At 49.3% G+C, this 19,337-nt stretch overlaps 1 protein-coding gene across 9 annotated transcripts in view; it reads left to right on the forward strand.

The window, feature by feature from the left end:
* Nucleotides 1–1,377: 1,377 nt before the first annotated feature.
* The window catches only part of LOC119390758 (monocarboxylate transporter 12), a 42,725-nt gene continuing 24,765 nt past the window's right edge, over nucleotides 1,378–19,337 (forward strand). For 5 of the 9 annotated variants that reach the window (XM_049414919.1, XM_037658458.2, XM_037658460.2 and 2 more), the window contains exon 1: nucleotides 1,464–1,569. Coding sequence is in view for 2 of the 9 variants with exons in the window: in XM_037658447.2 (XP_037514375.1) it covers nucleotides 1,393–1,569 (177 nt within the window). In the remaining 7 variants the exon portion in view is untranslated. Of the gene's footprint in view, nucleotides 1,570–1,636; nucleotides 1,999–19,337 lie in introns of those variants that run through there. The other 4 variants (XM_037658447.2, XM_037658448.2, XM_049414918.1 and 1 more) reach the window with 3 other exon arrangements.

Raw genomic sequence — 19,337 nt, forward strand, 5'->3', positions numbered from 1 at the left:
ACGAACCCGAAGAAAATGGCGGGGATAGGCATACTAGAGCCCAATGAAAACAATGCACGCATTAAAAACAATCTTAGTAGCATAGTTAGTGTAAGTTTACTGAAGCATAAACGGCAACACTGCTCAGTAAATTCAAAACACGCTAAATGGAAAACAGGCATCTGAGTGATATTCAGATGTTAGTGATGGGACCATAAAGGTTAAGATAGCAGGTAACGGAAGATTAGAACACGGTCGAGACAATTATTAAGCTGCGACAGCCACGCTCGCAACGGCTTCTCTGGAATCATTAGGAAATTGTCAGGAAGTGAAAGAACCATTTCGTCATGTAGATCCTCACACTCAGTGAAAAGGGTTGTCAGACTACGAGTCGCTTATCAGAACGGCGTGACGTTCGTTATTTGTCTCACTGTAGACTATAAGGGATGTTCAATGTTACCATGTACTTTTGGAATATAACGTGAAGTTAGAATAAGACCTGTGCTTGTTGCGTGACTACTAATTTAATTCAATCTAGAGGTCGCAGTGGTCGCAATACGAAGACGACCTCAAAGGTAACAGTGGCAAATGATTTTGTTTTTCAGAACAGCCACGCGTTATAGTATGTCAGTCAGTCGTTATGTGTACAGAGATCCTCATGCCGTTTCTTTCTCACTAGTAAATACATTACGAACGAAACCCTGGCTCGTTCCTACGTTGTGCTGTGCTCATGACTATACCAACCTTCACAAAGCGCGAGCTACCCTGAAAACACGACAGTACGCGCCCCTTCAGTTTCTCGCCAATCAATCAGTGAATGTAGGGCCGCTGCCTCGATGCTCTGATTTCGGCCTTCTTCAAAAGACCAGGAAAACTTGTGTTAAGAAGGTAGCCCACATTATAACTTGCGGATTACCTGCAAGCACGCAGACCAACCTTTTTTGCCGAGGTGCAGTGAAAGATAGCGGCATGTCTGCAATGCAGCTAGGTCATTGTGAATACGGCAAGCGAGTCAGGTATGGCTCCGTTCTTTTATTGAAGGAGGCAGCCTGGGCTCGCCAATCTCTGGCCGCAATGCAGTTTCAATTGCTTTCAGATGGAGGAAAGCCATAATTGAGATAGCTATAAAGAGCTTCTACAGTTGTGGGCATAGCTTGCCATTTCCGTTCTGTAGCATGAAATGACAGAGCTCGAGCACGCGATTGTTAAAACAATGCTCGAGAAATGCGCATTGCGATTCATCACTGCTAGATCTTTTTGCATTACGACAGTTTTCTCCGGCGTCGGTCGCGTACGATATACGCACGCTTTCGAATTCCGCCGGAGTGTTGTGAGTCCGAGCCCCTCACGAAGCTGTGTGACGTCGCTCGCGTCGTCTGTGAAAGTTCTGGTTTTCGCGGCGGTGGCGCTCTTATGCTCAAGGCATCGACGTCGGCGCACGCACATGTCGTAGCTGTACCTTGCTCTTTCTGTCGACCGACGTGCTCGTCTGTAACAAACGACGTCCTGACGACGCTGTTCAGCAAATCGCCGATCGAATGGCCGCTTCGCCCTTCTGTTAAACATCAGCGTAGCAGCTTTGCCGAAAGGGTAAGTCTGTGTGCTTTGCTTGGAACGCAGATGTGCTGTGCGCGGTCTATTTCCCCCCCATTTTTTTAAACGTTTGGTCGCATTGTGGAAGGAAGGGCAGACGAAGCTTATCGCCTGCAGAACAAGGATTGTGCCGTTAAATATTTAGTTGAATAATAATCCATTTTGATGGATTAATGGGTGACTCGTTGATTATGGCTGTGACTCCGAAAATGCTGCGCTGCAAGAGGCGCTGTCAGGTGAAGAATGAAGAAACACGTTATTTGCCTGGGCCTGGCATATCGAATGTAGCGAAAGCACTCGCGTGAGCCAGCCTTCGGTTCACCTAGATGAAGAAGACGTGAAACGCCTGAACACTTTATCAGTCGCCACATAGACCCGGACGTACTTGATTCCCATGTGGCGCTTCTATACCGGTGACGTGCGCACGTAAGTTTTGTCTCCGCTTTGTTTTAAAGCGATAGTTGGTTGTGAGCAAAAAAATCATCTTGTCCGTGACCGAAAAATCGAGAAAGATGCAAAAAAAAAATAAATATTCGAAATCTTCGGGTTCGATTGAGAATCGACCCCAGGCTGTCTGCGTCGCAAGCAGGTGTTGCACCACAGAGCCACGCCATTTCTTGAAACTGCTTCAGAAAGAAACACTATATGAATGTCACGTAGTGGAATAAGTCCCCTTAGCGACCGTAATATTGCGTGGCAGAAGCGTAGAATCGTGCCAGGCGTCAAACCTTGTGAATTGCGCAACGAGTGTGTGTTTGAAAGACTCACCCATTACAAAGCGCTCAGACATAGTTAATCATCATCAGCAGCAATACCATCAACAAAGTGAGCAGCTGCGTAGGATCGCGTGTTGCCTTACGCGCGCGTTGTGGGCCCTTCGCTGATTAACAAAAGGAATAATTATGGCGTAGTGGGCACTTAAGTACTGTATTTGCAGTAGGCATTTTAGGATACTTTGAAACAGCCAATGTTACGCGCACAGTCGTTCGTCTCCTTACGGCACGGTTGAGGCAAGCACCGAGAACTGAATCTAGGCTAGCATTTGGAAAGGCGATGCGCACGGGGCCCGATTAGGCTATCGCAGCCTACTCTTCAAGGCGGAGCTCAAGCGTCCTCCAAGTTTTTCCTGCGACAGTGCGCCCTTTTAGCTGTTAGTCGGCTTTTGTGTTGCCCCTTTCTTTTCTCTTGAGCCCTTTCTTGCACTCCTTGAAATCTATCATAATGCCTCCCTGTGCACGGGCCTCGAGCATTTCGGCTCCATCGAAATGCGGCCGCCGCGGCCAAACTCAGATCCCGCCACTTTTGGGTCAGCGTTCGAACCACAACCACTAGACCACCGTGGCGGGTCTTCCATCACAATATGTAGGAGTCAGCTTATTAAATATAAAGGTGGTGGTTCGGGACATCGGAATTGCATTATACTTGAGGGCTGGAGCGTGATGAATAGGAGACGAGAACCTATACACCCATCTGCCCTTCTTCCTTCAAGCTTATTTTTGCTGCCCTTTATATAACCCTGAAGCAGAATGCTACCACCGCCCGCGTCGCCTTCTCGTTGTACAAAGTGCGTTAGATTAAGTAGGCGTAGCATAGGAGTTGCCTATAACCTTCGAAGCATCACCCATCAACAAACGAACTACCTGCTTGTCGCATCGTCCACTCTGCCGAAGTCTCTGGGGAGTTCAGCGACGCTGTATGAGCTCCCGCTGTCTCAGCCGCACAATTTCAAATTGTTTGCGTCCGCATGCAATGAATGCCCCTGCCGCTAACGGGCACCTTCAACGGCTACTCAGTCGGCAAGAATTCGGTGACAGGCGCATGATACAGCTTCTTCGCGATGAAATATCTGTGCAGTGTTGAAGGAGGAGGATATCAGACACAAAGAACAAAAACAACGAGCGCTCACTTCGAACATACATTTATTACAAAAAGAGCGAAAAAATAAACCACCGCTAGGTTAGCACACTGTGCGCATTTGCAGAGACACTTGAAATTCACCGGAGTGTGACCAGTGTGAGGCGGATTGCTGCAGATCACGTTCACTATCTGTAGGAAGCAGCAACGATTGACTGTGACACTTGTCGCCTTTCTTTCTTGTTAAGAGGCCATACAAGCGGGCAGCTGTTTCGCTGATACCCTTCATTATTTGCTGTTGAAGCATTTCGCTAAAAGTGTACCATATGCATAGCGCCCAAAGGCATTAAGGGCACCACGCCTTGTATCCTTCGACTGCATTGGCGCGAACGCAGGATGTGAAATTGTTGTTTGGTCGCCTCGGTTGTTTTTAGACATGATATCAAGCTGCAGCACTTGACAGAATAAAAGCCGCCATAATAAAGAAACGAATTTGTACTTGTAAACATAGCGGCATTACTATTATCTTGACAATAACATTTGACCCTTACGTATAACTTGACATTTGAACACTACTCTTTAATCGAGTTTCCTTCATACGTTTTGCTGCGATATTTGCGCATGCGTACACAACATTGTTCATGTAGTACTTCTTCGCCTTACGTGAGTCTTTGCAAAACAGTGTCTCTATGCATATCAGCGGCCCCTACTACTTGAAAAGCGAGTCGTGGCTTCGCCAAGCTGTCTGGAACCGCTTCACTCCACAGCTGCTGCGTGACGTACCTAGCTGATCGAAATGGAACTGTTTTCTTTGATTTGTTTCAAGGCACGTTTTGAAGAGAAGCCGATGATGTATCAACATACGCAGCGTTCACTTACACTGCCACTCAGATCGAGCACTTGTTCGCGAAATAGCGCGAAGCGCGAACGACAAGTTGTGGGGTGTTCTGTCGCACGCCATTATGAGGTGGACCATATTGCGCGGTAAATTGAGTAGCGTAAGAAGGTGCTAAAGGACGCGCTGAATTGCGTTGATATATCGAGTTTATTCAGCGCGTTGATATTAGCAGACATAAAGTACACAGCGCAGTAGTGCCTGCTTAAGGCACTACTGCTTAAGGCACTACGCGTTGAATAGTCTGCTTAAGGCTTGGGTGACATACTGAAAAGAAAAAAAACCAAAGCCAGGTCCACACCAAGTGAAAGCTGTACGAACTGCTGAGCATTGATTCGCCTGTGTTTCCCTTGCGTTTACCTTTCGTCTATCTTGGGTTCATCATATCTATACTGTTGTTTTGTGTTCTTTAGTTGTGTTTATCTGCTCTTTTCTGTTCTGTCCGTGTGGGTATAAGATATTTGTTGTCATTTTATGGACTTTTCTTGTGATAACCTCTTATGTTTGCAAGTATACATTTTCTGCTCTATGGTCTCCTTTCTACTGCTTTCCTACTGTTTGCTGCTCCGAGCGCGGTGCGTCGAACTCCCGACGCTGGCGTTTCGCCTGCGCTTCTCTCTTCCGTAGATATGTGTCAACCTCCCTACGCAAGCGTTTCGCCGCCGATTGCTGGCTCGGACAGATGAATTCGCCCTTCGGCGACGCTAGTATTAACGGCCAAGAAAAGTGCTGGCGTTGCAAAACGTACAGCCTGCTCGGCTTATATGTGCCCAACGTGGTAACCTGCGTGATGCCAACGCGAGACAGGAGACGACACAGCGCGGTTTCCTTAAAACTGCTCCGCAGTTAAAACACCAGCACCGAGGTGCATCAACATGAAGACCTTTACAGAATGTTCTGGCGCATTATGATACGGAACCACAGTCCACTACGTAAAACACGTCAAAGAATATATATATATATATATATATATATATATATATATATATATATATATATATATATATATATATATATATGCCGCCGAAGCTCAGTGGTAGAGCATCGGACGCGTTATTCGAAGGTCGCAGGTTCGGTCCCTGCCGGCGGCAAGTTATCGTTCCGTCCACTTTACTTTCTTCACATTTATATTCTACATACTACAGGTAACTCCCCCTATACATTCCTTGGCATTATTGTCTGTTAATTCTCATTAATATTGTGTCTAACAAACGAAAACGAGCCCTTAAGAGTCCCCACCTTTCCTTTATATATATATGTGTGTGTGTGTGTGTGTGTGTGTGTGTGTGTGTGTTGTGTGTGTGTGTGTGGTGTGTGTGTGTGTGTGTGTGGATACATCATATATACTACAGAAGCTTTTCCAATGGGCCAAACGTACTTGGGAAGAGCAGAGACACAACCAACCAGTCTTCGTCAGGGCTTGAGCAAATAGATATATATATATATATATATATATATATATATATATATATATATATATATATATATATATAGTATATATATATTGTGAGGACGAAGATCGACACCGGGGCTCTGGCGCGCGGGGACAGCTAGCGGGTAGAGGCAGAGGAAGAAGAGGTCAGACAATAGAACAGCTGGCCCAGGATCGGGCGTTGTCTCTGTCTCCGTTCCTCACAATGGCGCAGCCTACGACGCGAATCGAACCTTGAAGCTGAAGCCACGTGTCCTCGATGGTCGTCGGCAGCGCGGGTCTCTCCATCCAAGGAATGCCGTCCACGCTTCCTCGATCATGGACTCCACGACTCGACCGCTGCTGCCGCTACTCATCGAATCATCCGCGGACGGCGTCCATACCTCTTCGGTGGTTCCAGCGTACGCCCTTTCAGGAACCGTACTACTACTTTCGGCTGAGAATGTGCACGGGCTCTTGTCGTTTGGGAACGTCGCGTACGCTTCCCGTGACACGCATCCCGTGCCCGGGATTCTTCCAACGCGTGAGCACCCAAGGGACGCCGTTCAGGCTTCCTTGGACGTGGATGTTGCCGTCGGGAGTACTGCTACCACCGCATGCTCCGTGGACGTGAATCCTGGCTCATTGTGCGCCTCATCCGACAGCGCCGCGGAGCTGTTGCGTGCCATCGCACACCTCCGCGTCGAGATAAACGCCTTGATATCACGATGCTCCGAGCTGTATCCCGACGCTATACCATCACTGTGCGCAATGAATGCTCTGTTTGCTGCAGCTGCCTCACAAGGCCTTGAATCCAGTTCAGTCCAGAGCCGTAGAGAGCTCCGGTGTGCCCTGACGCAGCTCGCATCTCAACTGGGCTCCTTGGCGTCGGCATACTCCAGATTTTTGGCTGCCGCCCCACCATCGCTGGCTGTCCGCGAATTACCGGAGTTACACGGCTTCCAGAACGACGCCGACGACTGGGTGGCGACCGTGAACGCAATCGGAGCTCGCGAGTGCTGGACGGATCAGCAGAACTGGTGCGTGGCCATCGACCGCCTTCGAAACGGTGCCGCGGCGTGGCACAGGTACGAAGGCGTAAGGCAGCAATCCTGGGCCGAGTGGAGCACTAGGCTCAAAGCTGCCTTTGGACCGATTGACTACCACCTCGCTGCCACCGCCCAGACCAACCTCACCGCTACCGAGGATGGAGCTCTGAATGGGCACCACCTCGAGGCTGCTACTGTGCAGTGCAGCTTACCACCACAAGTCGAGACAACATTCTCTCCACAGCACTTGATAACGCGTGCCCCAAACTCATCTTCCCTTGGTAACCCGAACGTGACGGCTCCTCTTGGACTCGGCACGATGTCAATCCAGAAGCTGGACGAATCGAAGGCGATTACTAATGTGTGCGGAGAGCCATCTGAGCATCCGCAACTTCAAGCGCATTCATTGCCCGAATGCGCAGATGGCCACCTTGCTTTGAATGAAACCAAGCATGTAGTGGCGACCACGTTTACCCGATGCACCCATCTGGAAGATTCCAGGACATGCCTGTGTGGAATGGTGAGAGCAGCCGTTCTGAAAGGAAGACGCTGGCAGTACCTGACTACAGACCATCAACGGTTTGACGGGATGGAGTGCAATGTGTCCAACACGCAGGCGTTCAGCGAGAAGGTTTCCCGGGACGAGCGCATGAAAGTTGCCCCGTCGCTATTCCCACTGCCTGCTGACGGAATATCAGCCACGAAGAAACGTGCGCTGTACTTCACAACCGCGGCACCCGAAGAGTCACCTAGACCGCTTCCAGAGACATCGGGCGTCAATGAAAACGAGGAGAGCGAGCGCCCCGTTGTCAGCGTGGAGGATTCGGCAGTAGAAGGGAATATTTCAATTACAACAAAACCGCCGAAGGTTCCTGACGAATGTCCTGACCGTTTTCCCGGTGTTTACAATCATGGGGTTTTAACAGAACAGAAGCACCGAGACACCTTGCCAGCTACGGTGCCTCCTCGGATGCTGTTCCGGCATCCGAGGAGGATCCGAGGATGCTGTTCCGGCATCCGTCCCCGGGCATGCCACATCCGCCGTTACCTCCGAGACAAAGCCAAAGCCGGCCGCCGGAAGCATGTTTTTTGCGATTTAGCCAGGGTCGCCCACCAGACCCACAAGCCAAGACGGCAGATGCACCAGCCAAGTCAAAGCGTGGCCGAGACCGGCCACCGCGATGCAGCCAGAGCCGCCCACCAGAGACACTGTCGGCAGTTGCGCGCGCTCGCAGTCATGGCCGAGTGTGAGGACGAAGATCGACACCGGGGCTCTGGCGCGCGGGGACAGCTAGCGGGTAGAGGCAGAGGAAGAAGAGGTCAGACAATAGAACAGCTGGCCCAGGATCGGGCGTTCTCTCTGTCTCTGTTCCTCACAGTATTCGCAATGCCCACGAACTATAGGTGGCGCGCCGTGCTTTTCAAGATGGCGCCAGGTGGAGGGTCAACCCGTTTGCTAGCATAGGAACAGATAGGACGTGCGGACGTACGGACCGTGCCACTTTCACCGGATGAAGTCATGAGCTGCGCTGAAATGGATATGAGACTAAAATACCTTCCCAAACCACGGAAAGTGCTAAGTACTCGCCACCTAATTATTTGCTGCGAAGTGAAAGGTTATATTTCAGCTCTGTTACCGTGCATAACGATGCTTTGCGAAATCCTGTGCGTGCTACATAAACATGTATGAACTAGAATTGACGTATGAGCTGAACGGCACTCCGAGGTAGTACGTACCGAGCCTGCCTGACGGATTTGCCGCAGTAGTAGGCCGCCAGCGAGTAGCGCCACACTGCAGTGCTGCGCGTGATGATGGCTTGCAAACATAAAAGTGTTCTGTGATAACACCCCGTAGTCATTACTTGCGCAGTCGGAAACGCGGAGTTGCGTCTTCAACGGAACACAAGCATTTAACATGCCATTCAGTAGCGCTTGTGTCACAGCCATGCTGAGACTCTAGCCGTGTGTACTTCACTCGCAGGTTGCAGTTTCGGTCAGCACGATCGAAACATGAATATCGAAAAGAATGCACACGTATGCTTTTCGCAACGTCGAAGAAGTTCGCCGAGAGGCGTGGATTGTGGCCGTGACTGCACGCTCCATCGCTCTAACCATTTCGCTTCGCTGGTCGAGCTCGAGCGTGTTGGCGGCATGCGGCGCTCCATAATATCCACAATAATTGTGATACATGCAATGCACAAGAGGAACTATGCTTTTATTTCGATCTCGCTCAAGGATATTATACATTAAATACAATCAAAGTGACTTACGAGCGTGAAAGAACATTAACGCACGAGGGGACGTGAAGTGCAACTCGCTCCTCGTGAGTTAGCAGCTGGTGGTTCATCGTCGCTGTCACTCTCGGTGCTTTCACAGTCTTCTACGTCCAGTGAAAAAGCCTCATCGTCAAGATGGTTTCTTTCAACATCACTGCTGAAAGCAATCTGAAGAATTTCCTCCGCTGAACGACTTCGACCACTCCGCGTCACCACGTTTACAATTAGAGAGACGTCTGGGCGCGGAGAACACATGGAGAACATCAGCATCTTGCTCTCAGACCGGTCAACAAGCAAATCGCTTGCAGTGTGCTGCCACCTATCAACAAACGTACAAAAACAAGCGGCGCAGCGGTGGCTATGAAACCTAACACACTGGCGAAGGACGGCGTGGATGGAAAGCGTTCGCTCCACGAAAGGCGTCGAGCAGACACGTCCTCGAATGATTGAAACGTCGCTCGCACGATTCGTAACAGCGCTTTGCTGACAAAGGATAGAGGCCCTATTTTAATGTATCGCCATCTTGAGATCGCTCAGTTATACATGAGCACATCGCGAGCCCGCGCCACCTCCCTCCCGCGTACAGTGTTATGGGACTCATGCACTACAAGAAACACTGACCAATTATATATGCAAGTAAAACAGGGTGAGCTTCAACTGAATATGTCAGACGATAACATTTAACTTACCTACGTGGCTACAGAAAGCCTCGCGAAGCTGATAGTATGTGTACACTGTGGGCTAGCATTGAAAGCGCGAGTTGCCACGTATTTTCACGAAAACTTCGCGTCTCGCAAGAACGAATCAGATTTCTCGTGTCACGGAGGGCCCGGTTTGTTCACTGATGCAGGGAACATGCAAAGTCGTAGTGTTCCTTTCTTGCCAATGCGTTAACACTGAGGCTAGCACAGCCGAACAAGGGAGCGACTGCATAGTGCCGCCATTTTGTCGTCTACTAACCCTCCTCGAGAGGACGCTCCTGAATTCCGCTCGGTGGCGCAACAGTCTATGGGCATTGCGAATACATATATAAGCGCTATTAAGTGCAGACGCACGTAGAAAGGCAAAAAACAAAAGAGGCATTTATTCTCGACGTTTCAAGCAGGGAGCGGTGATCAAGAGTCCGGTCCCCGGTTGAAACGTTGCGAATTAATGTAATTTTGTTTTATACTTCACATTACTTACTATTCACTAGAGCCAAGGAGCGTGAGTTTATGCATACATACATACATACAGATAAACTGTTACGGATGATATGGGTTTATTTACAATGAGGTCAATGAAGCGGCAGGCAAAAGACAAGGGACGATCCGATGATGCCGAGCACCAAATCCCTCGCGCCCGTTCTTCTTCTTCGTTCTTCTTTCGCGCTCTTCCAGCGCCGCGTTACATTTTCCTCGGGGCAAGACGAAGCTCACCGAGCAAGTCAGAGGGCTCGCTGAGTGCAGGGCTTCAGTCGTGCAACATGGACAAGTTGCGTCTTGCGTGAACGGCGGTTGCCAGCTGTCACTTTTGCGATGACGTAGGTGACGTCGCTCAAACCTTTAACGACGACGAATGGACCGGTGTACTTAGAAAGAAGCTTTTGGCAAAGTCCCTGCTTTCTTAGTGGTGTCCACAACCATACGAGATCACCTGTTGCAAAGGTGACTGGCAAATGTCTTGCGTCGTAACGGGCCTTAGCACGGGAACGGGACGAGAGAGTTCTGAGCCGGGCCAGTCGACGTGCTTCTTCAGCGCGACACAAGGTCTGCGCGACACTTGCGTTTTCGTTGGTCGAGAAAGGAAGCACGGTGTCGAGGAAACTTTGAGGATGGCCAGCGTAGAGCAGAAAGAAAGGTGTATAACCTGTTACTTCGTGTTTGGCGGTGTTAAAGGCATACGTTATGAAAGGTAGTACGGCATCCCAGTTCTTATGATCCGCTGAGACATACATTGAAAGCATGTTTATGATGGTACGATTGGTACGCTCAGTTAGCCCGTTGGTTTGCGGGTGGTAAGGCGTGGAATGCCGATAGTGGGACCCATAGAGCCGTAGTAGTTCTTCGACAACGTCAGCGGTGAACTGCCGGCCACGATCACTTATTACCACACGGGGAGCTCCGTGACGGAGGATAATCGAATGCAGTAGGAACCAGGACACATCAGATGAGGTGGCTGAAGCAAGTGCCATCGTCACAGTGTAACGTGTTAGATAATCCACGCAGACGATAATCCAGCGGCGTCCGGTGGAAGACTTCGGGAAAGGGCCGAGCAAATCTATGCCGGCTTTTTCGAAAGGCGAAGTCGGTGGCGTAACTTGTTGCAGTGTACCTGCAGGAAGAGCAGTCGGTTGCTTGTGGCGTTGGCATACATCACAACTGGCGACGTAGTGCTTCGTCGTCTTCCACAGTCGAGGCCAGTAGAACCGCTGTCGGATGCGATGAAGCGTCCGAGCAAATCCAAGGTACCCAGACGTAATGTCGTCGTGCATTGCTCGGAACACCGCAAGGCGCAAGCGTTCTGGGACGACTAGAAGCAGTGGGGCACCATTGCTTGAGTAATTCTTGCGGTACAAAACACCGTCACGAATCACAAATTGCATTGAGTGTCGAGATCTGTTGGTCGCATCAATAATTGGTCTCAGTGATGGGTCGCGCAGCTGCTCCTGACTGAAGATGTCCATACTCGGAAAGTCCAAGGAGACCGTCGCAAGGTAATTGTCGAAATCGTCGTCATCGGTGCTTGTAGTTGGAGATGGTAGACGAGATAAGCAATCCGCGTCGGCATGGCATCGCCCACTCTTGTAGGCAACAGAAAAGTTATATTCCTGAAGCCGCAAGGACCAACGAGCCAACCGGCCGGCTGGGTCACGTAATCCGACAAGCCAACATAGGGAATGATGGTCGGTTACGATCTTGAAATGTCGGCCGTACAAATAAGGTCTGAACTTGTGTATGGCGAAAACAACTGCGAGGTAGTCCAGTTCTCTTACAGTATAATTGCTTTCAGCCTTTGTCAGAGCACGACTTGCATACGCAACGACGTGTTGGCGTCCGTGATGAAGACGAGGACGGCACCGTGTTAGCGTCACGAGGACGGCACCAACGCCCACGCCACTTGCATCGGTATGCAGTTCTGTAAGTGCCTCCGGGTCCAAGTGATGCAGAAGGGGCCCAGAAGTGAGCAAAAACTTCAACTGTTCGAAAGCAGCCTCATGCTCAGCGGTCCACCGGTAGGGGGTGTCCTTTCGAAGCAAGTCTGTCAGTGGATGAGCTAGCTGGGCGAAGTTTTTAATAAACCGGCGAAAATAAGAACAAAGGCCCAGGAAGCTACGAAGGTCCTTCACCGTCTTTGGTGGCTTGAAGTTGCGGACTGCAGTGATCTTGTTGGGATCTGGTCGTATGCCGTGCTGGTCGACTAGATATCCAAGAACAACGGCTTGGCGCTCACCAAAGTGGCACTTCTTGGAGTTTAAAATAAGACCAGCTTGTTTGATACAACTGAGAACAACGCTGAGCCGCTGGTTATGCTCGTGGAAAGTCCTGCCGAAAATAATGACGTCATCGAGATAACACATACAAATCTCCCATTTGAGACCGCGAAGTATGGAGTCCATCAATCGCTCGAAGGTTGCTGGAGCGTTACATAAGCCAAACGGCATAACGTTAAACTCAAATAAACCGTCGGGCGTAACGAAAGCAGTCTTTTCTCTGTCAGACGGATGCATTGGTATCTGCCAGTACCCAGACCGGAGGTCGACGGATGAAAAGTACGAGGCGGAGTGCAGGCAATCAACAGCATCGTCGATGCGTGGTAAAGGATACACGTCTTTCTTCGTGACGGCGTTAAGGCGGCGGTAGTCGACACAAAATCTCCATGAGTTGTCTTTCTTTTTTACGAGTATAACCGGAGCTGCCCAGGGGCTGCATGACTCCTGAATAACGCCCTTCTGCAGCATGTCGTTGACCTGTTCGGCGATCACTTTCCTTTCCGAAGGGGATACGCGGTAAGGCTTCTGGCGTATCGGTGTAGAATCTCTCGTGTTGATACGGTGGTGCATACGGGAGTTTGGCAGCGTAAAACAATGATCGCTTTGAGCAAAATGAAAGACTGGCGCGTACCTGGCGAGTACCTCTTGAAGAACATCTAGCTCAGTAGAAGACAGCGACTTGTTTATCATGCGCCGCCAGTCGGCTGAGTAGTCAGGAGTGGGTGGATGGATGTCTCGGGACCCTTCAACCGTCCGGACGTTAATTGTGGCCATCTCCTCAAACGTTCCCAATTTGAATCCGGCTGGCAGACAGACAGACTCTGCAGAAGCGTTAACTGTCCACAAGAGAGCACGTCCGTCGATAACTTGAATAAACGACCGAGGGACCAGCACATTCTTCTTAAGTGCGTTGGTATGATCTGGTTCCACTAGGCCGCTGCAGGATCCCAACAGGACACGAGAAGAGCACACGGGAATAAACATGGCTGAATGACCAGGGATCAACGCATCTTCTGACAACGAAAGAACGTCGCCGGGTTGAGCCCGAAAATCGTCAATTACGGCAGTTGGCAACGTGCTTTGGAGAATAATTTCCCCAGTCCCACAGTCAAGTGTAGCGCCACATTCTCGCAGGAGGTCTATCCCTAAGATAACACTATGAGTTGCTTGCGCCAATACAATGAATTCTGCTCTAAAACTTTGTCCTCCAATCGTTACTAAAGCCGAACAAACACCAACGGGGCGCAACATTTCTCCTCCAACTCCACGAAAAGTTTCATTGCGATCCCACGCAAACATAACCTTATGTCCTAAAAAGTGATTTTTAAAATGAAGGCTCATCACCGAAATAGTCGCACCAGTATCTACAAGAGCTACAGTGTTTACACCGTCTATACAGACACGCACTTTGTTCTTCAACATCACAGCAGAAGGAGGAATTGGCGAATCGGACCGTCCCGCGACCGCACCTCCATCGGTCGCACCAGCTAGTTTCCCAGCTGGGGAGGAGAAGGCGACCGACGACGCGGGGACGGCGAACGGCGTGGTCGTCTCGAAGGCGGCGTAAGGCTTCGCTCGGATGCTGGGGACTCGTCACGCAATCTGTTAGGCCACTGCTGTCGTAGAGGGCTAACGATAGATGGAGATGTCGAGGTTTCGTGTACACGAGCCGGGTATGCCGAGAAACGCGGCGCTCGCGGCTGGCGGCTACAGAAGCGCGAGATATGCCCTCGGAGGCCGCACGTGTAGCATATTGGCACGTCACGGTTCAAATTAGTGGTAGCAGAGGCTCGCGGAGTTGGGTGGTACTCCGCAGGCGCACGTCGTGACGTCTCGTAGTAGTCTGCAGGAGGACGTTGTGGTGTCGGGGGATATTCCGCAGCAGCACGACGGGGTGGTGACATCCGGCGGCGACCGTGACTTGTCGGGAGCGATCGGACGTGCCTTCGCGGGCGTCGGTCATGTCGGTGTGTTCCGGAGGTAGTCCGGCTAGGCGTCGGCTTCTTCGAAGGTCGTCTGCGACAGTGTTGTCCAGGGCGTCGGTTACCCCGCACCAGTCCACCAAAACTGTTACGGATGATATGGGTTTATTTACAATGAGGTCAATGAAGCAGCAGGCAAAAGACAAGGGACGATCCGATGATGCCGAGCACCAAATCCCTCGCGCCCGTTCTTCTTCTTCGTTCTTCTTTCGCGCTCTTCCAGCGCCGCGTTACAATATATATATATATATATATATATATATATATATATATATATATATATATATATATATATATATATATATATATATATATATAACGTAAAGCTGGTTTTATTACTGCAGCCATACATGCACACGGCTTCCATTTCTCTAGGACTTGGCATCAACAATGTCAAGAGATACATTAAAGCAGTTAAGTAGAAAATTGTTTACTGAATTTCACTCATTGGGTACACGGGTGTTCTGCGCTCTCATGTCTGTTATTATTCTCTCTCTGGAAAGTCCTTGTGAGCAAGTAGAACGGCAATAAATGTCCCAGCCCTTAAAGAATTCTCTTGTACTTTGGCCCAGGCACGTAGTGTATTAGAACTAGCGTACACTTGGTTGTTCATTATGAATCATTTTCGGAGAAACGCAGTGTAAGAAAATTTAAAAAGAGGAGACTGCGAGACCTGTGACTGCTGCACGAAAAATGCGTTCCAGAAAAGGAAACGTTTTCCAACATGCATATATCCAATAGAAGCGAAACATGTTGTCCTTTTTTGTGTCTAAACGTGATTTCTATATCTTGTATAGGCCAAACAGACACGCTATTTCGGTTGTGGTTCAACAATTCACCGGCATTATGGCACTTCACTGCCTAACCTACCCTTATCGAGGCATCTACATCTTCCAAACCACAGCTTTAGAAATTTTAGCGTAAATCTTTTGCCGTCCATGTGCCGAAACACGCGCGAGCGCACATAACACGTGGCAAACAAGTGTTTTTTTTTACTAATTCCCAATGTTCACAGCTCGTATCAATGAGGACCACTGAAGGTATTCCTGCCTCGTGGAAATAACGTGAGATCAACTGTGTCGACACAGATGCATAGCTAGTGGACCATGTGTTGTACGTGCGAAGCATCTTGTACTGTTGTACTGATAGGCAAATTTGCAGCCTCGCCATATTCTTACGCTGCCCATTTCTTATTGACTTTTAAATAAATACCAAAGAAAAAGGAAAATAAAAAAGAACCCTCACCCTAGGCTTCCACACATGTAGTGCGGATCCGTCACAGAGTCGCACTCGGATGGCCCCCTATGCAGGAGCAACAGGAGGGAAACATCGGGGCCCTGTGTTGTCATGGCGGCCTTCGGCCGTGTGCAGTCGTGGAGATGTCTCTCCTACCTGTTAGAGAGTGAATGCATACGTTACCGGGAAAAAGCCAGTTCAGCGGAAACACTTCAAAATGAACTATGATGAAAAGCGGTCCCCTCTTGAAACCGTTAGTGCATGAATGGGTTTTCAGTGTCTTAAGACAACGCGGTCATCGTGCCGTGACTATAATATATATATATATATATATATATATATATATATATATATATATATATATATATATATATATATATATATATATATATATATATATAGCTCAAAGAAAAAAAAACGGCTCATGCTCAGATATTTTTTCCCCTAACGTTTCCACCTTTGCCCGGCCTTCATCGTACGATTTTGACGCAGGCCGGGTCCCGCCCTTTACCCCGGACCCAGTGCACATTCTTTTATAAAAATCTACATTTACGAGAAGACAGGCCTCATGAAGCATTTGGAACATTGTGCTTGGCACGTACTTCTTAGGGTAAATCAGGCCCGTAGCCAGGATTTTTTTTCGGGGGGGGGGGGGGGGAGGGCCCACTTGCTGAAAACCTTGACTATTTGAGAAAAACGCCTATTTTCATTATTTCTTTTCGATAAAACACCATGTGTCATCAAAATTTCGGCCCCCCGCCCCCTGGCTACGGGCCTGGGGTAAATGCTATTCTAGCATACCTACATAACCGATATAGCATGAAAACTTGTCGATGCCTCTAACCGAGTCATACACTTTTCAGTGGTCGGGCCATTTACTGGAAAGGTGAAAGTGTAGTTACCGGAGAGCTCTTATGCTAGATGTGGTTGTAAACGTGGATACCGAAGAAACTAAAGATTCCAAGGGGCACGTGAGCAATTCCTAAGACTTGTAAATGGAGGAGTATTACTTGTCGCTGAGTGTCACGCATAGATTTGTCTCTCTGTCTTATTTGCGCAGTTGTCATTGGTAATTCCTGCCGTGCGCGATATCGCAAAATTGCTGCTTCTAGCGACCGCTCGACGATCAGTACGGCACCTCTCTTTAGCCGTTGCGGCTGACCGTGCCCACTTCGCGGCCACCAGCCCTGCTTTTCGCGTTGTCAGGGACTTGGGTGGTTCAGGTTGTTCACTGCAGCAGCTCGCTTTGAACGTTTTGCTTCGGTGAGAAGGTCTCGTACTTCGTCGGCTGTGAACTGACACCTCAGGCCGCGCTTTGCTGTCTGGCCCGCTGACGTTGACGCTCGAACCTTGAACGATAAGAGCGCTTAGTGCCGACGCAATAGCCCCACTCCTATGACCAGCCGTCTACTCAATCGCCTGCCAACCGCAGAACTCAACCAAGTCCACAGCCCGGAAGGTATTGATCACTATCGCCTGCTGCAACTTTCGTACAGTAATAATAATTGTTGAGGTTTAACGTCCCGAAACCACGTTATGCTTATGAGGGATGCCGAAGTGGAGGGCTCCAGAAATTTTGAGCAGCTGGGGTTCTTTAACGTGTACGTAAATCTAAGTACGCGGGCCTGAAGCATTTCCGCCTCCATGAAAAATGCGGCCGCCGCGGCCTGGATTCGACGCGCGACCTTCGGGTCAGCAGTTGAGCACCATGACTACTAGGCCACAGTGACGGATAACGTTGGCACAGTGGTTAGCGCGCTCTGCTACAGGGCTCGAAGAGTGGTTGTGGTGCAGAGGTTGGAATCCTCACCACGGCGACATTCTAGCGCGATAGCGTTGAGGAGCTAGTGTCGCAGAAAATACGGTGGCGTCGTCAGTGGATTTGACCGTGAGCGAAAAATGGCGATGAACGCAAACGTTAAGCAGGTCAAAGCATGCTCGTATGGACGCCGAAGTTTTCGGAGCAGCTTCCGCAAACAAGTTCAACCAATGCAGCATAAAAGAAAATTGTGAACATTTGAGTCGAGTTGGAAAACAGAAGCGTTCCAGATGCGAGACGAGCACGCTTTCCAAACACACCACGAGGGCTCGATTATTCCAAATGAATGAAGGGGGACCTACTGAGCGCGCAATAAATGTGACAGCAACAAATTAAAATTCTATGCAAAGTAAAGTTAGCAGCTCGCTCCTTCACCACGCGACCGGCGTTCGTAACCCAGAAGCTGGCTCGAGGAAATGCAGCCGCTGGAGCTAGCGAAGCGGCCTTCGTGCCGTCTGTGGCTTCAATGCAAACTTTTCGATTTGAACGCAGCACGTACAAATGTATAAGCCGTTTGGTGATCTCTGTACAGATACAACGACCGCGGGCGACCACACTCGAAATCGAAGTCCGAAGTTCATGCATGACTAACGGCGCCCCCCTCCGGGACAGAGGGGGGCGGCGTTTCTGTTCTATTTGAGTCGCGATTGTCGTCCGTCATCGCATGCTTCGACTCGCGCCTAGGACATACTAAACGTGGGGTGATGTTAGCAATTTGGACTTTATGCGAAACCTCACGGCGACGCCGACGGCGGCGGCAAAAATGCGCCCCGAGTGTTCGTATAATCGTCATCGCAGTGAAAAAAAACTAGCAAAATGGCAAAATTGTCTCCCGTGTTGATTCCTGACGGCTCAGCCGTTCAGGTGCACAAGGATGACATGATTAAACCGCCATTAAATATTTATTTACTCAAATGCATTCAATCTTGGGATTCACGTGCTAAAACCATCATGCAATATGAGCCACGGAGCAGTTCGTTATTGCACATTTCTTTTGATCACCTGGAGCTTTTACTATGCGCCTAAACTTAACCACACCGTCTTCTTGAACTTCGCCCCAGTCTAAATGCGGCGACCATGGCCGGGAATCGAGGCCGCATCCTTTAGCTTAGCAGAGCGGCAACTTAGCTGGCAACCTATCAGGACGCATGTCCCGCTGAAGCTTATGGATTGCACAGAGGAGCGTAGCGCGAAACTTTTTCAGGGGGTAGGGGTGGAAGCTTGAACCTATAGGCTTAAGGTGTGAGTACCCAGTGCACATGCTTAAATCTATGTGGTGCTAAGCTTTAATAAAATAGCTTTTGCTCCGGCGTTTGCATGCCATAGAACTTTCTGAAGGTTTGTTGCATATGCAGTCGTGAATATATGAAACACAGGGAGAAAATTACACACTTGGACTGCATCCTAAATCGGCAAAGCAAAATACGAAATTGGTAATTATGCGATTGCAAAAGATTGTTTCGGTCCTTCACCAAGAGAGTAACGGAAATCGTACCGACATCAAGCGTAGTGGCAAAAAAAAGAAATAACCTCTTATAGCTAGCACTAACTTGTTCGTAGTTCAAATGTCCTTGACAATATCCCTTTCAGTCACGGTGTGTACATATGTACACATCAACTTCGAAGTCGCATCACGCACTGCGTGTTTCTTCAAGTGACCTGAAACTTGGTGTGCACATTCGTTCAGGCTTCCTGAGTGCACAACTAGCGCTTATTTAACTTCATTATGCTGTATATTTCTGCGGATGATCACTTTACTAGAGACACTACC

Source organism: Rhipicephalus sanguineus, chromosome 4, assembly GCF_013339695.2.
Source record: "Rhipicephalus sanguineus isolate Rsan-2018 chromosome 4, BIME_Rsan_1.4, whole genome shotgun sequence".
NCBI lineage: Eukaryota > Metazoa > Arthropoda > Arachnida > Ixodida > Ixodidae > Rhipicephalus > Rhipicephalus sanguineus.